The 24686-nt window shown below is 43.2% G+C and overlaps 2 protein-coding genes across 5 annotated transcripts in view; one reads left to right on the top strand and one right to left on the bottom strand.

Annotated features, from left to right (window-relative positions):
* The window catches only part of LOC308589698 (uncharacterized protein), a 474186-nt gene that overhangs the window by 440569 nt on the left and 8931 nt on the right, over positions 1–24686 (bottom strand). The gene's annotated exons all lie outside the window — the stretch shown is intronic.
* On the top strand, positions 2873–24029 carry LOC308589827 (TPA-induced transmembrane protein). Of its 3 annotated transcripts, XM_081199288.1 has the most exons (7): positions 2873–3082; positions 14792–15057; positions 16641–16764; positions 18502–18659; positions 20569–20639; positions 21799–21998; positions 23050–24029. In XM_081199288.1, the coding sequence occupies exons 2-7, from the start codon at positions 14971–14973 to the stop codon at positions 23067–23069; spliced, it is 660 nt and encodes a 219-aa protein (XP_081055414.1). In that variant the 5' UTR covers positions 2873–3082; positions 14792–14970; the 3' UTR covers positions 23070–24029. The 3 variants fall into 3 exon arrangements, with proteins under 3 accessions (XP_081055414.1, XP_081055415.1, XP_081055413.1); XM_081199289.1 differs by lacking the exon at positions 2873–3082 and having other exon boundaries at positions 14134–15057; positions 18505–18659; XM_081199287.1 differs by lacking the exon at positions 2873–3082 and having other exon boundaries at positions 14141–15057.

Raw genomic sequence — 24686 nt, 5'->3', positions numbered from 1 at the left:
ATTAGGAAGAACTTCCTGACAGTAAGAGCTGTTCGACAGTGGAATTTGCTGCCAAGGAGTGTGGTGGAGTCTCCTTCTTTGGAGGTCTTTAAGCAGAGGCTTGACAACCATATGTCAGGAGTGCTCTGATGGTGTTTCCTGCTTGGCAGGGGGTTGGACTCGATGGCCCTTGTGGTCTCTTCCAACTCTATGATTCTATGATTCTATGATTTGAAGGCATAGGAGGCAGCAAGCTTGTTGAAGATAAGTAGGTCTGAATGTGGTCAGTTCCTGGAGAGGAAACGACCTGGGAGCCTTATACACAAAAGCAAGGGAGGTTGAGAAGCAAAGCAAGAGAAAATAAAAGCAAAAGGACTTCACCAGAGGACTGTGGCTGTAAATGTTTATTTATAACCTGCCTTTCTTTCGCCACAGAATGCAAAGCAATGTACACACACTTCAGAACATAAGAGCCTTGGAGCAGGATAAAGGCCCATCTAGTTAGCATATGGTTCTCACAGTGACCAACTGAAGGACTGTGGGAAACCTTGAAGCAGGATCTGAGTACAAGAGCACTCTCCTGCCTGGTGGTTTCCAGCAACTTATATTTAGAAGTATACTGTCTCTGATGGTGGAGGCAGAGAATAGCCATCATGTCTAGTAGTCCTGTTCTTTCCTTTAATGGTGGGTAGTTCTTCAGGTTGTGTGTGCTTTGAATGATACTGAATATGCCAAGAGGCAACTGCCCCCTCTTACACCTCAGTAACTTTGCAAGCAGAGGTGGATTTAAGACATGGAGCCTAGGGGCCACCGTAACTATGTTGGAGAGTGGAAGGTGAGAGGTGGGGCGGGGCGAATTTTGGCATTGCACAGGGAGCTGCTGAAATTTGAGACCCCCAAGGTCTGCCACTGCTGGAAGACTACAGAAAGAGAAAAGTGCCTCTTCTTTTGGATTTCAGATATAGAGGGATATTGACATGGGCAGACATTCCTTAAACAAAAAGGGAGCATATTGGTGTGAAGGGAATAGTGAAAGAAGAATATCAGATCAGTGACAAAACATATCTAAGATTATGACTAAGATTATGGTATCCTCCCAAATAAACATAAAGGATACCATGGACAAATTTGCATCAAGAGAAACTAAGATGTAATGTTCAGTTGATAGTGATGATTCAGAAGAAATTATATGCCACCTTTCATTTCAAGAAGATTCCCATTGCGTTTACAAACAAATAAAAGCCAACAGCAAAATAATGAGTATAAATACAGCTAGTTAAGATTAAAATACACAATAAAACAGCTTCATCTAAACATGAAAGCATCCATTAATTAAAATGTGCAGGAAACAAGCCCATTAAAACAGTGTAACAGTTACACTATCAAAAGAAGAGGTTCTCTTTTGGAGATCAGGGGAATATTTGCTTAAGCAAGTGTGACTTTGAGAGACAGGGGAATGGTAATATTTCAGCAGGAAGAGAAATTCACAACACTGGTGTCACCAGTGAAAAAGCCCACTACCATGTTACCATAAGCCAAAAATCATTAGGTCATGGCAAATATAATCAGGTTTCATTTGTTGATCTAAACGTCTTTGCTGGTCTTTCGGGTAACCCTGTTGCAAAGTTGCTTTAAATGCAAGTAACAGGATTTTTAAAGTGGTTTGGTTTTAATAGGTAGCCAGTGGAGATCCTTCAGCAATGGTGTGTGACATGCACCACCTGGGCTGCAGCATTCTGCCCCAGCCACAGTCTGCCCCAGCCAAAAGCGAAGCCCCACATAGAACACATTGGAAAAGACTAAACAGAAGGACACCAACACATGTGCCACAGTGACTACATTATTCCTGACTGGAAAATGACACAGTTGACGCACCAGCCAAAGCTGGGGGTAGGTGCTCTTCACCATGGAGGCCACCGGGAACCCCCATAGACAGCGGTGATTTCAAAAGCACCTCTAAACAGTTGAACAGTCAATGTTTCCAAATGAATGCATGCCCTACCTACTGTATTTTTCACTCTATAAAACGCGCCCAACCATAAGATGCACCTAGTTTTTAGATGAGGAAAACAAGAAAAAAAATATTCTGAATCAACTGTTGTTGAAGAGGCTTTGCGCAGCTATCCCTGAAGCCAGAACAGCAAGAAGGATAGCCGCACGAAGCCTCTTCAGCACAGCTATCCCTCTTGCTGTTCTGGCTTCAGCGAAAGCAGCGCAAAGCCTCTTCAGCGCAGCGGGAGCAACGCTGTGCAGGAAAGCTGTGCAGCCTGCATTGGCTCCATAAAACACACACACATTTCCCCTTACTTTTTAGGAGGGAAAGTGTGTGTCTTATAGAGCAAAAAATACAGTATCTTCCAAGGTTGGTGTTGGAAGAAACAGTTTTTCAGTTGGTGATGGGGCTAGTGAAAGTGAAACAGTCCGATTTTTTTTGAGATGGAAGTAATTTTAGGGAATTCAAAGGGCTTATATAATAAGTATTTATACAATAAGTATGGGTAATCTGTGGTGTTGGACTCACATCAGTTCTAGCTTTCGGAGGGTCAAAGGTGACCTGACCTTGCTATACAGGCTGCCTAAGTATCTGCTTGTTCCTCTACATTCAACTTGTTAAAATAAAATAAAATAACCAACATCAAGCATTACGGGAGCACTACATGACTTGTCAACATTAACCTTGTAAACACCTGCCACTGTGACTTCCTCCTGCTCAGGAAGTGGTGAGTACGAAAAATGTAGAGCCGTAACATAGCAATAAACAGATAAATAACAGATGAGCGATATACTAAGTTATACTGAAGCTAAAGAACCGTGAATGAACTCTGGACATCCGGGTTATGTGGAAAAGTGAAGCAACACATTAGCACAGTTAATGATTCATCTGCAGTTTCACCTCCTGAGCTATAACAAAGAATATTCCCACATTTTCTCCTGTCTGGTTAAGAAAAAGCCAATGGAGAGTGAAAGGGACTAAACACTAAAAGAAAACAAAAGAAAATTCCATTGGAAAGATAATAGGTTCCCGGCACACATTAAAAGATTGCAGCTTCAAAGTGAATTCAGAATTTCAGGCTGCTGGACTGCTGGACTGCATAAACTTAAGGTATTTAAGATTTAGATTCTTCCTTTACATGTATACTCAAATAAATGTGATGACAAATGCTTTTTTATTTTTTTAAATATCCTTGTGTTTTGTCATTTCCCCTTAACTTGACCTATTTTGTCTAATTTAATATAGTACAGCTTTGATGCCCTAGGTAGTATTACATCTGCACAGCTCAGTACTATAAAGCGTGTTCTCCCTAGCAGAGAGCACGTGTTGCGGTTGGGAACAGGCCACCCTCCAGTGACTAGGCAAATTTAGTTGAATCCCGACCATTTAAATGGTTAAACTGGGTTGCTGGGGTGTTTTGATTGTTGCCAATTCGGAGGAGGGGTCAGAGTCTATATATACAGGGGCCAGACGTTGGCACGGCCTCTTGGCCGTTTTGCATCGGATCACATGGAGCACTGGGACAATCTTCTCATTGTCTGGTTACATTTCTTTATTTCTTTATTTCCCCTTTCTTTTAATCCTCTCTAGTCCCTTAAATAATTTAATTCCCCCCTTTTCCTGTTCAATTTCCCACCCCACCCCTTACCCTGCCCTGTAGGAAGATTCTCCCTGTATCTGTGGCTTGCCTTTCCCAATAGTGAGAGAGCCCCCGTTAGGGGCTTTCTTTCGCAAAAAGGTTTCCCCCATTTCTCTTGTTGAAATTGTGGGGCTAGTCAGGGCTGTTCCCAGCTTAGCTGATATCACTTTCGTTTATAGTATCCCCGAAGGTTGGCTTTATGGCTCCCTGTGCCTCCAAGGACTATGAGCACTCTGTATATGCTCTTGAACTATGCTGTTTCTGAACAAGTTTATTTTCTTTAAGTTTGTTTTGCCCTGATAGAGGCGACTGCCATTTTGAGATGAGCCATTGTGGCTTAGTGGCTAAAGTGCAGGACTAGGACCTGGGAGTTCATATCCCCCTCTTAGCCATTGTTATAACAAAACAAAACAAACTGCTCCTTATGGGCTATTCTGTTGCTGGGCAGTTCGGCCCATTTGTGATAAAAGAACTTTGGGTTTCTTGAAGGGGTGCTTCCCTCTAAAAGGGCAAGCAGGGGTACCTGGACAAGCTGTGGGCTACCTCAACTCTGCTATTTCACTGGAAACATTTATGCCTGGCCTAGCAGGTGATCCTAGGGCTTTGCCCTAGAATTCGATGGCCTGGAAGCGTTTCCGGCCTGAATAGTGTCCCCATGTGGTCCATGAAGCATTGGTTTCACTGGGTCAGCGCATAGTGCCGGTAATGCCTAGGTTGCAGGATTGGTCCCTGTATGGGACAGCTGCATGCTCCCCCATTGCTATACCTGGACACTTAAGTCCTTTTGGTGGTTACCTCACTGCGAGGGATGTAATGGGCGCCATGTTTGCAATATGCAACTGGGAGAAAGCACCTTTGCGTGCCCGCATTGCAGTTTGCTCTGTGCGTTGCAGAGCACGGCGCTGCACGGGCTGCAATTGCATTGCATTGCTAGGAGATTTGCAGTTGCATTGCACGGAGGGTGTGTAGTTGCATTGCACGGAGTGTGTTGTTGCATTGCACGGAGTGTGTAGTTGCATTGCACGGAGTTTGTTGTTGCATTGAACAGAGGGTGTGCAGTGCACGGAGTGTGTAGTTGCATTGCATGGAGTGTAGTTGCATTGCATGAAGGGTGTGTGCATTGCAGGGAGTGTGTAGTTGCATTGCATGGAGTGCGTGTGCATTGCAGGGAGTGTGTAGTTGCATTGCATGGAGTGCGTGTGCATTGCATGGAGGGTGTAGTTGTATTGCACAGAGTGTTTTTTGTTTTGCTTTGGTTTTTTGCATTGCACGGAGTGTGTGTGCATTGCACGGAGTATGTAGTTGCATTGAACAGAGGGTGCAGTGCACGGAGTGTGTAGTTGCATTGCATGGAGTGTAGTTGCATTGCATGAAAGGTGTGTGCATTGCAGAGAGTGTTTTGCATTTCACGGAGTGTGTAGTTGCATTGCACAGAGGTTTTGTGTGTGCATTGCACGGAGTGTGTAGTTGCATTGCACAGAGCGTGCTTTTTGCATTGCACGGAGTGTGTAGTTGCATTGCATGGAGAGTGTGTGCACTGCACGGAGTGTGTGTTGTTGGTTTTTTTTTTTTTTTTGCATTGCACAGAGTGTGTGTCTGAAAAGGAAGCTGGCTTGGCGGCAGCTTGGTTGGGACTTCTTTAGGGGTTCTGGCCAGCGTCGGCCCTGTAAATTTACATATCATGATGGCTGCACAAGATGCCCCCTGCCCAAGCGGGGGCTGGAAGCTGGCAAGCAATAGCTCAATACCTTTTGCCCATATTCCCATTTTATTTAGGGATCCAGTTGGATATCGTTGCTAAAACATACCACTTGGCTATGGAGAAGCTGTCTGCCTTGAAGGAAGTTATTTTGTAATACTTCCTCTGTAGCAAGTGATGCTTCACCAGATCCGATCTTGCTGGGTCACTTAACTAATCTTCCCACTAGGCCAGGCTGCCTAGATTTCACCCCTCCCATATCCAAGAATCTCCTGAGGAGTCTGCTGATTCTCCAGAGAGGAGGAGGCGTGTTCTGGTCTCTACTTATTCTGCTCCAGCACCAAGTCAGTCAGTCAGTGTCGGAGAGGGAGAGAGACTGAGTGTTAGAGATCATGTGTAGAGATAAGGTTGCTGCTAAGGGCAGCTGCAGATACTCAGTGCAGTGCAGCATTTATTTATGCTTAGACCTATTAAGCTCTGTATATAGTTTGTATAGTTGTAGATAGAATAAAGAAGATATTCTACAGAGCTGCTCTCTGAGTTGTTTATATACTCAGACTCTGCTGTACTCTGCTGTGCGACGACTGTCTTTTTGTTGGAGTGAATCCGGTGCTCACAACTCTAAGCTGTGAGTCCACAGCACTTTGACCTGTTCATGTGCAGAAGGTGGTCTCTGGAAGTGCTACCCAGCTCGCCTAGCCCAGTTGGGGCTGAAGTGGATGAGTCCAGTTGGTGGCACTGGCTCAAGGGCGATGCTGACAGAGGTCCCCTTACCTTTGTGTATGCCTACCAAATGTGGTGAAGGCAGATATCAGGCGATGGTAGCAATTCCTGAATGTATGCAATAGTAGTTCGCCATGGCAGGATACCTTGAACCCGCTCAGGGATTTTCAGGTTCATGCTGGTGCTGCTGGATCTTTGCCCTTTGGTTTTTATTTCAAGGGCTGCTGGTGTGCAAAGCTATGGCCTCAAGCCTGGTGTGGTGAGGCAATCATGTGACATAACTTTTCTTGAGTTTTCCCCATTGTAGTAGCAGTTCACATGTGGCCCGAGGAGTTCAGTGACCATCGGATCTGCTTTTGGTCTGATAACCAGGTGGTGGTGAGCGTCTTGGCAAAACAGTCCTCATGCTGTAGCACAGTCTCTGCCCCTCCGCTCATGCTTTCGAGCTGCGCCACTTAAGGTTTAATATTGTGCTTTCTACTCTCCAAATTACGCTGACACTATCCGATTTTCAGATGAAGCGCTTCAGATCCTGGGCTCCAGACTCTGCTATTGCCAGACTTTTCCAGTCTTGTGGCATTTTGACAACAATTAGTAATTTCAGAGAGCGGCAGATTCCATTTCCCCTTCTGCTTTTACCTCTTATGGGAAGGCCTGGATGGATTTCTTAGCCTTAAGCTGGCAGTTCTTGGCCATTCGGAAGAATTTGCCCCCATCCTCTGAGCAGATCCTGCAGTATTTGGTCCACCTGCTGCAGATTGGGCATGCGGTTATAACTATCCGAATTCAGTCCGCTGCAATGTCTGTTTCATTGAAGCTTTAATTTTTCAGAGACCCTTGTATAAAGTTTGCAGTGCGCAGGGCCTTGGAAGGTTGGAATAGGCTCCAACCTCATAGGACAGTGGGCAGGAAGTCGGTCAATTTTTACCTATGCAGTATCTGCAACAAGTTAAAACTTGTCTGCGGGTTAAAGATCAAGGTGAGACTCCTTTCAGTAGTCCATTGCATTTTCGCACTGAGGGTTGGGGAAATGGTTGTTGGAGCCAGCACGGGGCCGAGATTCTGGAGGCTTATTGCTTCAGGACTTTTCCTTATCCTTTGGAGCTTGTCATTAGAGCTGGTAACTCTAAAACAGACTTAGTGGGCAGGAGTGCCACAATCAGGCTTCCCGCCACAGGTGAGGAGGGCCCTTGCCCGGTTATGGATAACAGAATATTTGGCTTTTTATTCCCTGGGGGCTGGCCCGCTCCTAGTGCATGAAAATGGGTTCCCGTTAGCCCGGCATCAATGTGCTTACGTCGTGCACCAGTTATTAGAGCCTGCGGCTTGCTTACCGCTGAACACTCCTCATTCCTTACGATTAGGTGCTGCTGCAAAGGCTGCACATTGGGGGCCTGTCAGTAGACAGGATTGTGAATACGGGTCATTGGAAGTCTGACGCTGACAAGGATTATATCAGGAAGTGTCACAGTGATGTCTGTGCTGATGCTTGTCTGTTGTTTCCTTTTTTCATAGGAGCAGCTGTGCACATTTGGGCCACAGCATTGTACACTAGGCTGGCAAGCATGTTGACGGGTTTGGACTGGGGCGTCATCTCAGTCTTCCTGCCCATGTGAACATATACTGGATGTCCAGATGGGGAATGCTTTGGGAGGAGATCCTTCCTTTGGTGCGGTCGAGTGTGACCTGTGCAGGTCCTCCCGCAGTGCTGGTGGTACAGCTGGGCGAGAATGTTTGCTGTCTTCCTCCAGCATAAGTTTGCATTCCTGCATGCAAGAGGGCTTGGATTGAGTTGATGGCAGCTCTCCCTGGACTCAAAATAATTTAAGGCATTGGTTCAAGGTGGTCTGGAGGGGGGGTTGGAGCACCTGTCCCCTCCAATGCGCAAAGATGTTCCATTAAGGGAATCCAAGGATTTGCCATGCTTTTGTCGCCCCCTTTTGAGGGGTAGGGCCATGCAAGAGCCCCTGGGAGCATTTGGGGTGAGCTTGAGTCTGATCCTGGTTCATTGCTCCCCCATGCTGTTTACTGGAACTGACGATATGGTGGGGCCTGGTCGTCAGTGCTGCCCTGCTGAGGTCAGGTGCAGCTAGTTGCGAACCAATGCCTAGACAAACTACCACCGAGCAGGCCAGAAAGTATGTTAATAAGGCGGTGGATAATAGAATAAAACAAATAAAGTAAATAAAATAACAAATAAAATAAAATAGGTCCTTGCTTTAGGTGGTTCTGTAATATTGCACCCTCCTAATTTTCTTCAAGGCTATTGCCCTCTTTAGGGCAGATGGGGTGCATCTTTCCCCTATGGGGAACGACACCTGGCGGGATGCGATTGCCTTGGGATTCATTACTGTCCCACAATGTTTGCTGGTACTGACGATATGGTGGGGCCCAGTCGTCAGTGCTGCCCTGCTGAGGTCAGGTGCAGCTAGTCGGGAACCAATGCCTAGACAAACGTACCACCAAGAAGGCCGGAAAGCATGTTAATAAGGCAGTGGAAATAAAATACAGGTCGTTGGAAATCGAATGCATTCAAAGATTATGTTCGTTAACATTATTGGTGTCTTACAATTTTTGCTTGTTTCATCTTATTTATCAGGTTTAGCGGTGACCCGTGTTTGGATTGTGGGGCACAGTATCGTCCATTGGGCTGGCGTCGCAGCACGGCAATCTGGATTGGGTCCAGATTTCGGCTTTCCTCCACATATTCGCTTGTCTTGGCTGTCCAGACGTGGGATGTGCTGGTCGGAGTTCCTGCCAAGTATCCGGAGGCAGTTGCTCTTGGAGGGGCCGCCAGCTGCTATTGTGGTGCAGCTTGGTGAGAACGACCTGGTGCCCATGGACTGTTTGTCACTACGTGCTGCAATTTTGGGTGACCTGGAGACGCTGCGTGCAATGGTGCCGACAGCGAAAATTTTTTGGTCAAAGCTTTTGCAACGCTGCGTTTGGAAGGGCAGTCGTTGCCCGGCTGCCACTGAAAGGGCCCGAAAACGCATCAATTCTGCTGTGGTCAAAAAAGTTTTGGAGCTGGTGGCGATGCAATTTCCCACCCCGAGATTCTTTTTGAGAGGCCATCCTTTTTCCAAGCTGATGGCATGCACCTTTCCGCTTCAGGGAATGAGGCTTGGATTGGTGCGGTGGTGACCAAGCTGAGGTCTTGGTTGGGGCTGTGAGTGGTTTGGCGGTGAGCTGAGGGCTCCATGGCGGTTAGGCACTGGTTAAATTGGTGCTTGGAGGGGTAAGTGCCTACCCCTCCAAATGATGCGAATGGGAATTCCGTTAAAGGAAATCCAGGGGCTTGCCATTCTTTCGTCCTTGTCCCCGGAGTCGGACTTGGGCCGTGCAAGCCCCAACGGAACATGAGGGTGAGAGGTGTGGGTCTGTGTCCCAGCTTCATCTCTCACCCAATACTTGTTTCCCACGCTGGCTTCCGCTGGTATCCGGAAGGCCAGCTCTGTCCCTGAGGGCAAGGACAGATAGTCGGAACCAGTGCCTAAGCAACCACTCACATTTTTGTATTTGAATAAAGTTGTGGCCAAAATTATGCCAAAAACCTTAAACAAAAATTGATGTGTGAAGTGTGAATTATTGGGGGGCAACTGTGACTCAACACGCAAAGCGTGTTCTCCCTAGCAGAGAGCACGTGTTGCGGTTGGGAACAGGCCACCCTCCAGTGACTAGGCAAATTTAGTTGAATCCCGACCATTTAAATGGTTAAACTGGGTTGCTGGGGTGTTTTGATTGTTGCCAATTCGGAGGAGGGGTCAGAGTCTATATATACAGGGGCCAGACGTTGGCACGGCCTCTTGGCCGTTTTGCATCGGATCACCCGCCCTCCCTCCCTTTAATAGGGGGGTTTTTTATTTAAGCTGATCGCTTGACCTTGCTATGCCTGTCATGGTGTCGTTCGCCTTGGTGCGGGGGCACGGTAGGAATTTTGCCATCTGGCTGATTGGCTGGTGCCATTTGGTTTTTGCCTACTGCGTAGCAAATCGTCACAACTTGTAAGGTTGGCGGTTAGGCACTGGTTAAATTGGTGCTTGGAGGGGTAAGTGCCTACCCCTCCAAATGATGCGAATGGGAATTCCGTTAAAGGAAATCCAGGGGCTTGCCATTCTTTCGTCCTTGTCCCCGGAGTCGGACTTGGGCCGTGCAAGCCCCAACGGAACATGAGGGTGAGAGGTGTGGGTCTGTGTCCCAGCTTCATCTCTCACCCAATACTTGTTTCCCACGCTGGCTTCCGCTGGTATCCGGAAGGCCAGCTCTGTCCCTGAGGGCAAGGACAGATAGTCGGAACCAGTGCCTAAGCAACCACTCACATTTTTGTATTTGAATAAAGTTGTGGCCAAAATTATGCCAAAAACCTTAAACAAAAATTGATGTGTGAAGTGTGAATTATTGGGGGGCAACTGTGACTCAACACGCAAACTCACATGTACACTCACACAGTGTTGTAGCCAAAGTCAGCAATACTGAGAGTGGGCCCACTGAAAGAAACGGGAATTTCAATGAACCTACTCTGAATAGAACTTAGTTGGATACAACCCACCCACATAATATTCTGTGTTGTGTACTTGGGTAATTAACCTGAGTCATGGAAGGTGCTTTCCATGTGAAAATACCACTGTATCAGAATCTAGATTTGTCTGACAAAGCCTGAGAATCTTCTGGGAAGAGATGCAAGACTTTTCTTGTTTAGATGAAAGCCAAGCATGCAGAAAAGTGACTTAAGTGTATTATGCAAAAAAGGAGCAACAATGTAATCCTACTCATATTTACTCAGAAGTAAATCCCATTGAGTTCAATAGACCATCCTCTTGGATAAGTGTGTATAGGGCTACAGCTTAAACTGTGTGCATTTTTAGCTAATATACACATTTCTACATAGCATATTTCCCCGATACAATGCCTTTTTGTATTTGTGTGTGTGTGTTAGTTCAATCCATTCTGAAAATGTCCAGAGTTGGTAACGGTTTCTGGAGGAAACAGCATGAAAATCCACAGCAACTATGTCATAGTTCTATTTGTTTTCCATAAATACCATGTTTCATTCCTTCTGAGCCTGAACCTCAGAGAATAGCATCAGTCAGGAATCGAAAAGAAATAAATTATGTAATGAATAAAATGTTATCCAGCTCTTTCAAATTCCAAAGTCTGCATTTGCTCCACAGGTACTTGGTGGTAGTGGTGGTTGTTGTTTTGAAACTACAGATGTGTTCCCAAAGAACTTTAAGCCCTTTGGAGGAATGGAAATTAAAACTAATTTTGGTAAAAGTCAAAAACAAAACAGAAACCTGTTGTATATGACATGTCTTACTGGGTTTATTTTAAATGGCTCTGACAGAATTTAAACTCCATGTTTCCTGTTGAGCTTATGGAAGTTTTAAAGAGTAGTGTTCTCATTTTCAAACTGGGGCTTCTGTGGGAACAGGAAACTATTTACCATAAGTGGTGTAAATAAAATGTGCTCATCTGGATTGCAACATAAAATGAATTGAGCAAAAAGTGACTCATATCCATTACTTGAAAGGACTGGTTAACATCACTGTTCATTTTGGGATGGTCCACCATGTGCATGGTGAACACAAACACAAATGCACTTAGGTCAATGCTACACCTGCCATAGGATGTCTAATGTTTCTCAGAAAGATGGTTGCAAATTCACCAGTGATCCAAGTGAGTGGTGATCGTATTCATTCTCACAGGACCCCTGGAAAAGACCACCTGAAACGATCAAGATAACAGGAAGGGTATAGTGCAATCATATAAATATTTGTGATTTCACTATTGTAATTATACATAACATAATTGTTATATAATCAGTGCAACAGTGCACCCCAACTCTTGACAAAGAAGAAAAAGGTAGACTGACCACAAAAATTGCATTTCTCTTGGCCAGAAGGATAACTTCCTATTGCAAACCACCTTTACCCTGATGCAACCATGCATGGGGCAGGATTTTCAAACCATTGCAATAATGAGGGTGAGGGAATCATAGAACTGTGGAGTTGGAAGGGATCCTCAGGGACATCTAGTCCAACCCTTTGCAATGCAGGAATACTTCCCTCAGCTGTACCTGAGTGGGCTCGAACCACCAAACTTTCGGTTAACAGCCAGACACACTGACCCATTGTGCCACCTCTAAAAAGACCAAAGGTAGTTGTCCATGCTTCTTCCTCGTCTGCTGATCTGAAATCATGTAGGGCTAGATGTCTGTATTTTGGTTGTAGGAACCGTGGGGTGGAGTCATGTGTGCAACAGCACCCATTTGTATTTAGAATTCTTCATATATCCTTGTTCCCTGGCTAGTAGACTGGCCATGTAAGATTTATCAAAAGGAAAAGAAAAAGGAGGAATAAATGCATTATTAGAAGAGAGGAGAAAAGGTTTGTATTAGTGTGTGTTAATTTATATGTCTGAAATGATGCAAATTCAGAAATAATTCCTATAATTTAAACAGAAACGTGTCTCACTATAGTATGGAAGACAAAGAACAGGTGACCCACGTGGATTTGGTGGTGTCCAAAACTGACCGTTGCATAATTTCAAGTCATCCTCTGTTTCTTTATATCTTTAAAACTGGATTGGGCTGGACAGAACTTTGGCTAGACTGCTTGAAACATAGGCTTCTCCCCTGATAGCCTCACCGGCAGGTCAGGGCACTTTAAGTTCAAACATACATTTAATATTGAGCTCAATGGCATTTCCGAGCACAATTCAAAGTGTTGGTGTTGACCTTTAAAGCCCTAAACACTCTCAGCCCAGTATACCTGAAGGAGCGTCTCCACCCCTATCGTTCTGCCCAGACACTGAGGTCCAGCACCGAGGGCCTTCTGGCGGTTCCCTCACTGTGAGAAGCAAAGCTACAGGGAACCAGGCAGAGGGCCTTTTCGGTAGTGGCGCCCACCTGTGGAACGTCCTCCCATCAGATGTCAAAGAGATAAACAATTACCTGACATTTAGAAGACATCTGAAGGCAGCTCTGTTCAGGGAAGTTTTTAATATGTGAAATTTTAATGTATTTTTAATCTTTGTTGGAAGCCACCCAGAGTGGCTGAGGAAGCCCAGCCAGATGGGTGGGGTACAAATAGTACATCATCATCATCATCATCATTATTATTATTATTATTATTATTATTATTATTAATTTACTACTGGGTGGACATGCTTTAAGTTTAGCTTGAACTAGTCACTGTGAAGTTGAAGATGTATAACTATAGTCTCAGATGACATACCTTTACAGCCATGGAAACCAAGTATGATATCTCAATAGTAAGAAACAGACACTAAAGTTGCAATAATAAACTCACTTACCCAGGAATAAATCCCACTGAGATTTATCATTTGCCTGATAATAAGTGTTGGAAATGTAAAGAATCTGAAGGTACTTTTTATCACCTTTGGTGGATGTGCCCAAAGATTAAGGCCTTCTGGGAAATGATTTATAATGAAATGAAAAAGGTACTTAAATGTACTTTCCCTAAGAAACCAGAGGCCTTCCTCTTGGGCATTGTCGGCCAATTGGTGTTAAAGAGAGACAGAAACTCTTTTATGTACGCTACAACAGCAGCAAGAGTTCTCATCGCAAAGTCTTGGAAAACACAAGACCTACCCACTCTGGAAGAATGGCAGATGAAAGTGATGGACTACATGACACTGGCTGAGATGACCGGCAGAATCCGTGATCAGGGGAAGGAGACGTCGGAAGAAGATTGGAAGAAATTTAAAATTTATCTTAAGGACTATTATAAACTTGATGAATCTTAAAATGTCGAGGCTTTGAGAATGAAAGGGTTACAGCGATATAAGATTAGATTTAAGGAAAAATTAGGAAGACAAATTTTTGATAGACCTATTTAAAAGTTGCTGAAAAATTTTGGACATTGGGATGCAGAAAGGGGGGGTATGGGGGAGTCTGAGAAACAAGGTTTACGAAAAAAAGGTCATGAAAATTATACGTGTTTGTATGTCTTTTTATATGTTTGTATTGTGTCAAAATTTTTTGTAAAACTAATAAAAATTTATATATATATAAAAAAGGAATAAATCCCACTGAAGTCAATGGAGCTTACTTCTAAGTAGACGTGCAGAATATTGTGTTATTAACCCTTGCAACAGTACTCTAATGTTACAATTCTGCATTTGTTTATTCAGAGGTACTGTAAGTGCCATCATGTTTGATGCGACTCAAATAAGTCTGCATAGGAGTTCAGCCTTAATATTATATTTCATTCTTTCCCAGTTGGCTTAGTAGGGCCAAGTCTATATTTACAAAATTCCTTCAAGGAATTAATGATCAAATGTTCTTTGAAAATGCCAGGGTTCTGCTGGGGTCCTTTAGGCAAGATTCTTACCTAGATATATGTAGTTATTAGTCTAGCAATTAGCCACTGTCAGACAAAAGAAGCTTTGTATATAATTTGAATTTTTCCAGCTCTCACCTACAATCACGGTTTTTTGTGCTAGCGTTCTTTGATATCTAAGAAGGCCATCCCTGTCAAGGATCTAGTTTCATTCTTGTACAAGCATGAGCTTTTATTTGTCACTCCAGCAAGGGCTGGGCTGCCTCAGGTTATATTACCTGCTTGTGTCTGCAGAAGGCAGGCTTACCAAACTGGAAAATCCAGCCTTTCTTTGCACAACCCTCGAACGAGACTTTGCATTTCCCGAACGCTGATAAAACTGGGACTTCTCAACTTTTACGTATTGATTTTTCCAAGAGCTCACTTAAAATCTATTTTTTGTTTTTGTTTTGAAGCATTCCAGTCTATCGTCCTGTTTCAGGGGCACAGGATATGGGACATGGGAACAATAGAAACTTTTCGGCTCTGGCGTGTTATCATCAGAAACATACCCAGGGCTGAAAATGCAGAGGAAGTTAGTTTTTCCTGCTCACATGTCCTGTGTTGAAAAGTTCTTCACTGGGAATAAGAAGCAATGAATGGCCATGAGACCATTGATTTACCAGCACTAAGCATTGAAGAACGGGAGCATGAACCTCTTAATCCTGAAGCCCATAATCAGGTAAACCACTGAATTATTCACTTTCTGTTTGCTAAAAGTGTGTTACTACAATTAATCTGTATTGTTTCAGAATAATAAAGAATTCTCTTGGGACAAGATTTGACTTTAACAGTTTTAAAGGGGTGTGTGTGTGTGTGTGTGTGTGTGTGTGTGTTTGTGTTTCACATGGAAAAATTGGGTAATTCAGTGTGAAACACCCCCAATTAACAGATACAACACCTGTTTCTCACTAAGAATGCCAACATATCAGTTTCAGGGGCGCAGCGATGCATGAATCAGCCAGTTTCAGTTTCTCTCACTTCCTCATTTTTCTAATCTTAATCTTGCCACATTTCCACATCAGTCTGCAACTTTAAAAAAAGTTGTCATGAAAATTCACCAGCATTTTCGTGTGTGAGCTTCGTGTGTGAAAAGTCTTACATTTATGCATGTTATGTATAGATGGTTTTCGACTAGTAAAACCAAGGTGGGTTGTGATTAGTTTGCAATTAAGCCCTATTTATGTCTGCTCAGAAGCAAGAGCCATCAAGTTCAATGGGACAGGTAAATGTCTCTAAGGTGGCTGCCTTAAAAGAGTTATCACTCTCCCCCATTCATTAACAGTTCTTAGAGTGGGGGGGGGGGGAGAATCTGCACATAAATAAAAGATATACCCTATACTTTTACAAGTTCAGATATTAAAATTCAACATGCTAACAACAATCTCAGTTCTCAAAGCATTGCTTCTTATAAAGCAAACAATAATACACAAACAAGATGTTGCTATCAGCAGGTTGAGGTGATCCCCAAGGCTTGCTGAAGTACAAACAAATCTTGGGGAGGGGGACCTAACATGTTGGGAAGGTGGGAATCTGGTGAGAAGAGGGATGGGATGGAGTATTTTGGGGGAAGCAAACAATACGGTCAACAGTACAATGTGTGAACAGTGCACTCAGGCACTCAACACTGCAACATTTTATTGCAGGTCTCAGTTGTTAAAATAAAATGTTTAAATCTGCATGTGATTTATTCCTAGGTAGTCATGCAACATGTTGCAACTCTATTTTTAATGTGATGTGCTCACTATCATATTTATGGCGCAAGAACATGGATTTCAAAGGCTACAGCTATTCACACCTGAAACTGTTGTAACCCTATCGCTCTTTATTCTCAACAAAGAAGGTGCTGGTTTAAGCAAGTATGCATGTGATAGCAAACATCCTGCTTAGCAAACACAGATGTTTACTAAAGGTGTAACAGTTAGCTCTTCAAGCTGGGAACTTAGTATGACAGCTTCTACTTGTTGAGTTCCAAGCTCCAACATCTCCTTTTGGGGTTTCCAATATTGTTATAGACTTGGGGGTAGGAAGAATGATGCTCTTGAGATGTTGTTGGACTCCAACTCTTGTCAGTCCCATCCAGCATGAGCAATGGCCAGGGATCATGGAAGCTGTAGTTCAACAACATCTAGAGGCATTGGTTACCTTGATCTACAAGGTCAAATCTAATACATGTGTGTTGGAATAATTCAATTAGAGATTGCTTTCAATCTTTCACATAACTTATTAACGTATTTCCCCCCTTTTACTCTTTTATTGTGACAGACGCCAGCCTACTTCAAGTCATGTTTTGAAACTGTTTTTTGGAAATGCAAGCTGTGGATGATTTTAACTTCCGCTTTTCTGGTGTTGATTCTTGTGACTATTCTAAGTTTAGTTTTCTATTCAGGTATGTACCCTTCTTCCAATATGAAATGACATCAAAGTTACGTAGGGAGAGCTACTCCGCACCATGGTCTCAAGTTACTTGTGACTAACAGGGCAGTCCTTATATGATGTCTACACCAAAGTAAGTCCTACTGAGTTCAATGGGCTTTACTTCCGGGTAAGTGGGTATAGGATTGAATCTGAATTCCCACTGAAAAGCAATAGGACTTAATGTAATAATCTAGATTGGGACTTCTATGGCAGCATACACACCATACCTTTTAAGGACACACATACCCAAGAATCCTGGGACTTATAGTTTATCCCCACAGAGCTACAATTTCCATAACCCTTCGCAAACTACAGTTCTCAGGATTATTGGGGGGGTGCTTTAAATGTAGAGTGTGTATACCGACAGTGTTTCTATGTGAGGAGGGGGTACTCCTGTGGATTAGAAATGGCAAAGAATTTAAAACCAGCATTGCCCCTGCAGTTAGACATTTATCTGAAGCCTTGGATCAAGGCTCACCTCTGCCTTGAACTTCTTATGTGATCTTGGGCAATGTCTCTCACCTTTCTCCATCTATGAAAGAAAAATTAGGATTCCTCCTCACAAAGCTGTTTTGACAGGCATAGGCAAACTCGGCCCTCCAGATGTTTTGGGACTACAACTCCCATCATCCCTGACCACTGGTCCTGTTAGCTAGGGATGATGGGAGTTGTAGTCCAAAAACATCTGGAGGGCCGAGTTTGCCTATGCCTGTGTTTTAACTATGATGCAAAACTGACAGAACATTGAAAATTTAACATGTTATAGGTGGTTTAAAAATGGCTTTCAGACTTATTCAGTTTTCAACACACTTTTATTTCTTTGGGGGTTATAGATCAACACTGAGAGTGAAACATGTTTATTACACATAAAGTGTGTGTGTTTGCATAAAACGGATAAATGTTAAATTCCCCTCCTGAGCACTGTGATCCCAATCTGAACTTTCACCATAGCTGCTTTATTTATACAGAGCACATGATACTATTCATCCTATGCACTGTGTCTAGTTAGGTCCCAAGAGATAGCTGTGTCTGTATGCTGTGAAAAAGAGGCACCACCAGTGTCTGGGTATGCTAGCATTACTTCTGCTTTGAATTTGGCCCTGGGTGTAAATGTAAGCATGTCATCGGCATGTGTATTGAACATTCACTGAACATTCAATTAAAAATGTAAAAGGGGAATAGCATGAAAGAGCCTAAATGCGTACAGACTGTACATATACTTAGAAAACTTTTCAAAGACAAGGTCACTGGTTTTATTTATTTGCTTCACATTTTTTCCATGCCTCTTTTTCAAGAATCTTGATCATGTGAATTGAATTTTCCATGTGCAGTTTGTATGCACATAGACTCATCTGTGCTTGAATGCAGGTATATGGCTGGGCATAAAGCCATCATTCTACTCTCTGCCCACCCACTGCTGTCATAGAATGGGTTGTATTTGCAAGGTTCCTGCACTGAGCAAGAAGTTTGTCTAGATGTCCTCCAACTCTAATCTCCTATGATTTTGCAACAGCCCACAGCCCAAACCACTGATCTTGGTTTAATGAAATTGAAATATAGACATGCGTTTCATCTCGTTGAGAGGAAGGTGTTATTGTTATTGCTATTGTTGTTATTGTTGTTATTATTATTTAGAATCACTATATGATGAAAAATATATTGGCTAGCTTGTGAGAGTTACTACAAATACTTTTTATTATTATTCTAGCAGTTTACATAGATGAAGATGACTACTGGGACCCTGAATCAATAGAACATGGCAGTCTTCATAATTTCACAGGGATATTAAAAATTCACTGTACTAATCCTGACCTGGAGCTCTCAGAATCAGCATTTAAGTTGATTTTTGAAAATCTTAGTAAGAGGGTAAGTTTTCCAGCTAAAGTCCCATGGTGGTATCCAGTGACATCATTGCACAAACTGAACAGTTTCTGCCGGTGCAACAGAACTCCCTTTACGTCTCCTGTATTTATTCATTCTGCCACTTCATCCTGCATTGAGCAGTATATTGGACTGGATGACCTTCAAGGTCCTTTCTAACTCAAATGATCCCATGATCTCACACATGAACATATTTTCTGTCCCATTCTTATAAGGCACAAGAGCCTCATCCTTAGGAGATGGGCCATAGGTCAGTAACAGAGCATCTGTCATGCATGTGGAAAGTCCCAGGTTCAATCCCAGGCATCTCCAGATAGGGAAGAGAATGGCCCTCTGTCTGAAAGCCTGGTGAGTGACTTCCAGTCAATATAAGGAGGGAAAGATGGGACAGTCATCTCCTCCACCCCATACAATCTCCACGTAGGAAATTATCATGTGCAGTCATTTCTTGGAAATTTGTTTACACACACACACACAGTGCAGCCACAAAGCTGCTCTAAACAAACCAAAATATTTAAAAGGTTGAAGAAATAAGGAGGCAGCCCTAGGACCAGTCCCTAAGCACCTCCCTCCCTCTTTGTAAAAGTGGGTGGATTTGTCCACCCGTCAACAAGCAAACATGGAGCCAGTTCTGGGGGCAATGAAATTTGTTCAGAATGGCTCTGTGGTGAGCCATCCATCCTTACTGTTGCTTGAGGTGGCAACAATGAGCCAAACAAGGTCTCCATTTTGAATAGAATATTCCAATGAGATCATTCTTATGTCATGATGCGTTGTCCAGGAGCACCAGCTCTATGGGGCCAAGGTGTTTTTGCCCCCCCCTCCAATATCTGCTAGGAGCCCCTCAGTGTTGAGGGGATGGAGGAGGGCCAGTGCTGAGCTGAGCACAGCACAGCTTCAGTGGCTGGTTCCTTAGTGTGTGAGAGAAGGAGCCACCAGCCATTGAAGCTGTGTCATACTCAGCCTCCTCCCAACGACGCTTCTTGTGCACATGTGCGCTGTCCACTAGGACCCCTCAATCTTGGGTGCAAGTCAGTGCCTCTGGTGTTGTCGTTCCCAGGATCATTCTTGGGGGAAGAAAATGACTCCTCTCATTGCCCAAACAGGTCAGCTGCATGCCCCCCCCCCTTCCAGGAATGTCCCTGGGAATAATATGATGCAGTGACAATTGCACCAGGGCCTTCTAAACTACATGAAGCCTGGTCCAACTGATGGTGGTATTTTCATTGTTCATCCCTTGGGTAACCTGGTCAGAATGTTAAGACAACATTTTCCCCCTTAGAAAAGCAGGAAGGATCGCTACTTGGGAACTAGTTGGGAAACAAAAGTGATAGGAAGGTGTATTTTTGCCTTCAAGTAAGGAAGGCAGGATGTAATTTAGGCAAGCAAAATGTCAGAAGAAGACTTACTATTTATCTAAAGTAATTTGTAACTCTGTAGATGACATTTCTGAAATGTTATAACCCATAATGTCACGGAGTGTCATGGAGAATAGCTAAACAGTATCAATGCAATGTACAATATCAGCAACCAGTGTGGTGCAGTGGTTAGTGTGTTGGTCTAGGACCTGGAAGAGACCTGGGTTCATAGTCTTTGTTTGTTTGTTTGTTTGTTTGTTTGTTTGTTTGTTAAATTTGCATACCACCCTTCATCCAAAGATCACAGGACAGTTCACAACATAAAAATACAAAATGAAAACACATGAAGCCCAGTTGTTGACCTTGGGCCAGTCACTGTCTCCAAACCTAACCTACTTTATAAGGTTGATGTGGGGAATAAACTAAGAGGACGAGAACCATGTACACCACACGGAGCTCCTGAAAGAGACATAAACACAATAAATAAATAGATAAGTGAATAACATGTGTCAGTAATTAATGTCTTCTCTCTCAAGCTTACAGACGTATACAGTCATTCACCTGCACTTGGACGGTATTTCGTCATGGCTGAAGTTGTTTCCTTCAGGTAGGAAAGGGGAGTCAGCTCCAAGGATTCAATTATGTGATTTAGAACACCTGAAACTGAATGGGGGGAAAGTGTGTTGAGAAAATTTTAACACAGTCCATATTTGATTTCTTAAAATGTTCAGTCCTTTTTTTTTTAATTGTTTCTTGGTGGCCTTGTTTTGGCTCTACTTTGTTCAGCACTCACCACCTGTTGTAGGATTACCATTTTCTCCCAAAGTGAAAATCCGGAGGCTTTTTTTTACTTTTTTGTTGAAGTTGTTGAGCTTTTTGGGGGAACACCCCGCCCCGCATTTTTTTGTTAACCCAACTTGCCAATTCAGCAAAAATCTGCCAGGACGCCATTTTTCGCAGTGATTCCTGGATGTGTTTGAGAAAACCCAGATGTATGGCAGCCATAACCTATTGCTATTAAAGTATTAAGGGTGGCTGGTGCAATAACAGTCCCACCCAGCAAGCTACATTCATTCCTCTTTGCAATGATTAAGGGTTCAGGAGCCCTACAATATAGCTTTGGGGCTTTAAGAAGTTGTTGGTACACACTCCCAGTGAGATTTATTTATTTTTAAGCCACTCCAACGTGAAACAGCCCCAGCCCAGTATACCTGAAGGAGCGTCTCCACTCCCATCATTCAGCCTGGACACTGAGGTCCAGTGCTGAGGACCTTCTGGCGGTTCCTTCACTGCGAGAAGTGAGGTTACAGGGAACCAGGCAGAGGGCCTTCTCGGTGGTGGCACCCACCCTGTGGAATGCCTTCCCATCAGATGTCAAGGAAATAAACAACTATCTGACTTTTAAGAGACACCTGGAGGCAACCCTGTTCAGCGAAGCTTTTAATGTTCGATGTTTTATCGTGTTTTTAATATTCTGTTGGGAGTTGCCCAGAGTGGCTGGGGAAACCCAGCCAGATGGGCAGGATGATGATGATGATGATGATGATGATAATAATAATAATAATAATAATAATAATAATAATAATAATAATACTGCCAGCTTACATTCCTTTGATGCAAAGGAGAGCACCCCAGTCTTTCTTTGTTTTTTGCTCCCAAATGTGCATTTATCACATTACTTCATGAAGTGTATTGAAAGTAGGGAAAAGAATAGCTGTATAACCCAATGGCTTTTCATTCCCACAATGTTTCTTTCCTTCTTACAGTAAAGAAAACAGTTCAGCATCCTACCTTTTATGGTTCACGGTGCCGCCTGAGACTGAAGAGTTTATGAAGTCTAGAATGAGTGAAGGCTTTGTGATGAATATTTTAAGGCAAAATATTTATGACAAGGAAGAAATGGATGGGCTGAATGTACCTGATTGCACAAACATGACGCTTGATCCAACTTCCCTTTCAGTAACGCGTAAGTACCTCATGCAGTGAAGAACTGTACTCTTTATTTTTAAAAGTGTGAATTTTCTAGAAAGGTTATTTAGTGAATGAACCTCTCTGTAATATTTCACTCCCTTAGCATATACCCAGGGAAGTTATCTGATTAGCACAATAACTTACACCTGCACACTGGGACTCCCTTTCCTCATGTGCCTCTTCCAACCCTAATCTGTTCTGGGGTGTCTTCCAAGCTTCTGGAGAAAATTTGGGGATGCAGGGAAAGGAAGACCTGTTGTGCAGGCATGCATTCTTGTGCCAATGGAACAACTTTGCTCTATGCAACCTTATATGCAGATTCTGTGAATATTCTGATTCCCTTACTGTTGTATAATTCCCAGAGTATAAAACAACAGTACAGTCACACCTTGGTTTTCGAATAGCTTAGTTCTTGAACGTTTTGGCTCCTGAACACCGCAAACCCGGAAGTGACTGTTTTGGTTTGCAAACTATTTTTGGAAGCCGAATGCCCAATGGGGCTTCCACAGCTTATGATTGGCTGCAGGAGTTTCCTGCAGCCAATCAGAAGCTGCACTTTGGTTTCCGAACATTTTGGAAGTCGAACGGATTTCCGGAACGGATTCCATTTGACTTCCAAGGTACGACTGTATTGTCATTGGTTCTACATAGTGGAGTTAAAAACCACTTGCTTAACCTGCTCAAACAAGTGCAGCCCCTAAGATTCTTTTGAAGGAAGGCATGGCTGTTTAAGTGGTATAATAGTGCTTTAAATGTACAGTGTGGATGTGGCCTTTATGTCTGATCAAATATTGCATAGATAATAACTTTATGTGATCTAGAAATAGGCTGTGTGTGTATGTGTTGGGTTATGTGTGGTGTGTGTGTTTGTATGTTTGGCACATATATAACAGTTGGTTATATGTTTGTATATTTGTGGATGAGTGTAAATTAGAGAAGATAAATTAGGGGAGATGTGCCAATCAGTTATTAGTTTTATCTGTAACTAGTTTTAGCAATGGCTTTCTTTCTTCTTTTTAAAAGTAATAATATTCTTGTTTCTAAAGAAATACAGACTGGTGAATAGCACGAGGAAGCGTGAATAGTAAGCAGACTGGTGGAGCTCCAAAATGTCATCAGAGGAAGGGTCATATATGGAAACAAGGACATCTTGTTCAAAGAACCATGGATCATTTCCAGCATGTCTTCAGTCCTCTTACTGAAATCAAGAACTTCAGGAGAATATGACTGCATCAGTCAAGTGGATAAGATGGTAGCCCCTGGCAATGTTATAGATGCCCGTTTAGAAGAACATATGAGTTTGTTGGATTGCTATCTGACCACAACCAAATCTGGTTGTTTGCAGCTTGATGAAAGGAGAGTTCCAGAACATAGACACATAAGGCTTCATTCAAGCTTGAGCTGCTCCTTAGTATCATGAACCCAAAGTTAGTAAGGGATCGTTCTGAAAGCCATTTTGGTTTCTCAGTTATGAAAGTCTTTCCAAGTTTCTCAGCAGACTGCTGGCATGTGCGTATTAAGATGTCCAGACTCATGTTTTATTGTGGGTGTGTTATGACACTATAAGAGTGGTGGATATATTCTGATTTGTTAGTTCTGTTATTCTTGCATCCACATTACTGCTGCCTGGAGGGGTCTGTAATGTGACAAAATCTGGACAAAAAACTCCAAACATTTGTGTGGTATGAAAAGTTACAAGATAAACTTTGGTTGACAATGAAACAGTGTGACCACCCCAAAACATGTGCAAGTGTAAATAGTATGGTAAGCAGGATCATGTGTGATCCAATAGCATCAGAAGCATAAATCATCATGAATGTGCAATGAAAGGGACATCTAGAGGGACACAAATAGAAACAAAAGTGCAGTTGTATAATAACATGATGGTGCTGAAATGCCTTGAATGTTAAGCAACAACGTTCTATTTTTTAATTACTGGTAACTAATTCTTTTTTTATGTCCGTTGCTTTGCTTTCCTCTTATGGTGGATGAAATGTGCCATCAGTACAGTATGTTTGTTTCAAAACCCTGGAGTGATAATCTGTAGTGAGTGGACAAAGCAAACAATATTGGAGAGTTTTGTTTTCTGAAATCTGAATTCTCCTCCGTTGCATCTAATGGGAAGAAGCTGCAAACCCTGGGAGCGGACGCTGAGAAGGTCCACTCAAATTCCCACCAAACATGCTTGAGAAGTTGAAATGTATAATATCTTTAAGATATTAAGATGCAGGGAAACTCATATCAGGGAATAGTTATTCAGATATCTTAATTTTGATAGATCATAATCAGCACTTTGAATTGTGCCTGTAAACAGGTTGGTGGTCACTGAAGCTGCTACAACATGACATGAGAGGAACAGTGATACCTCAGGATGCGAACGGGATCCATTCTGGAGCCCCGTTCTCATCCTGAAGCGAACGCAACCCGCAACTGCGCATCTGCACGTACGCGGATCGCGATTCGCTGCTTCCCCGCATGCAAGTGACGTCATTTTGACCGTCTGTGCAAGCGGCGAAACCCAGAAGTAACGCGTTCTGTTACTTCCGGGTCGCTGCGGAGCACAACCCGAAAGCGCTCAACCTGAAGCAACTTCAACCCGAGGTATGACTGTATATGCTTTCTATAGTCTGAGTGTAATATTCTGATACAGTTGGAGTTCCTGAACACTCTTGAATGGCAAGCC

The sequence above is a fragment of the Podarcis bocagei genome (assembly GCF_964188305.1).
Source record: "Podarcis bocagei genome assembly, chromosome: 6".
NCBI classification, from domain to species: domain Eukaryota; kingdom Metazoa; phylum Chordata; class Lepidosauria; order Squamata; family Lacertidae; genus Podarcis; species Podarcis bocagei.
The sequence above is the reverse complement of the archived record's forward strand: the minus strand, read 5'-3'. Positions and strand labels throughout refer to the sequence as shown.

What these genes read in the sequence shown, in the direction of transcription:
- LOC308589827 (XM_081199288.1), top strand. Translation starts at nt 14,971, where the DNA reads ATGAATGGCCATGAGACCATTGATTTACCAGCACTAAGCATTGAAGAA. An exon ending in ATCCTGAAGCCCATAATCAG is followed by an intron (nt 15,058 to 16,640) that starts GTAAACCACTGA and finishes TTATTGTGACAG; the next exon opens with ACGCCAGCCTACTTCAAGTC. An exon ending in AAGTTTAGTTTTCTATTCAG is followed by an intron (nt 16,765 to 18,501) that starts GTATGTACCCTT and finishes TTATTATTCTAG; the next exon opens with CAGTTTACATAGATGAAGAT.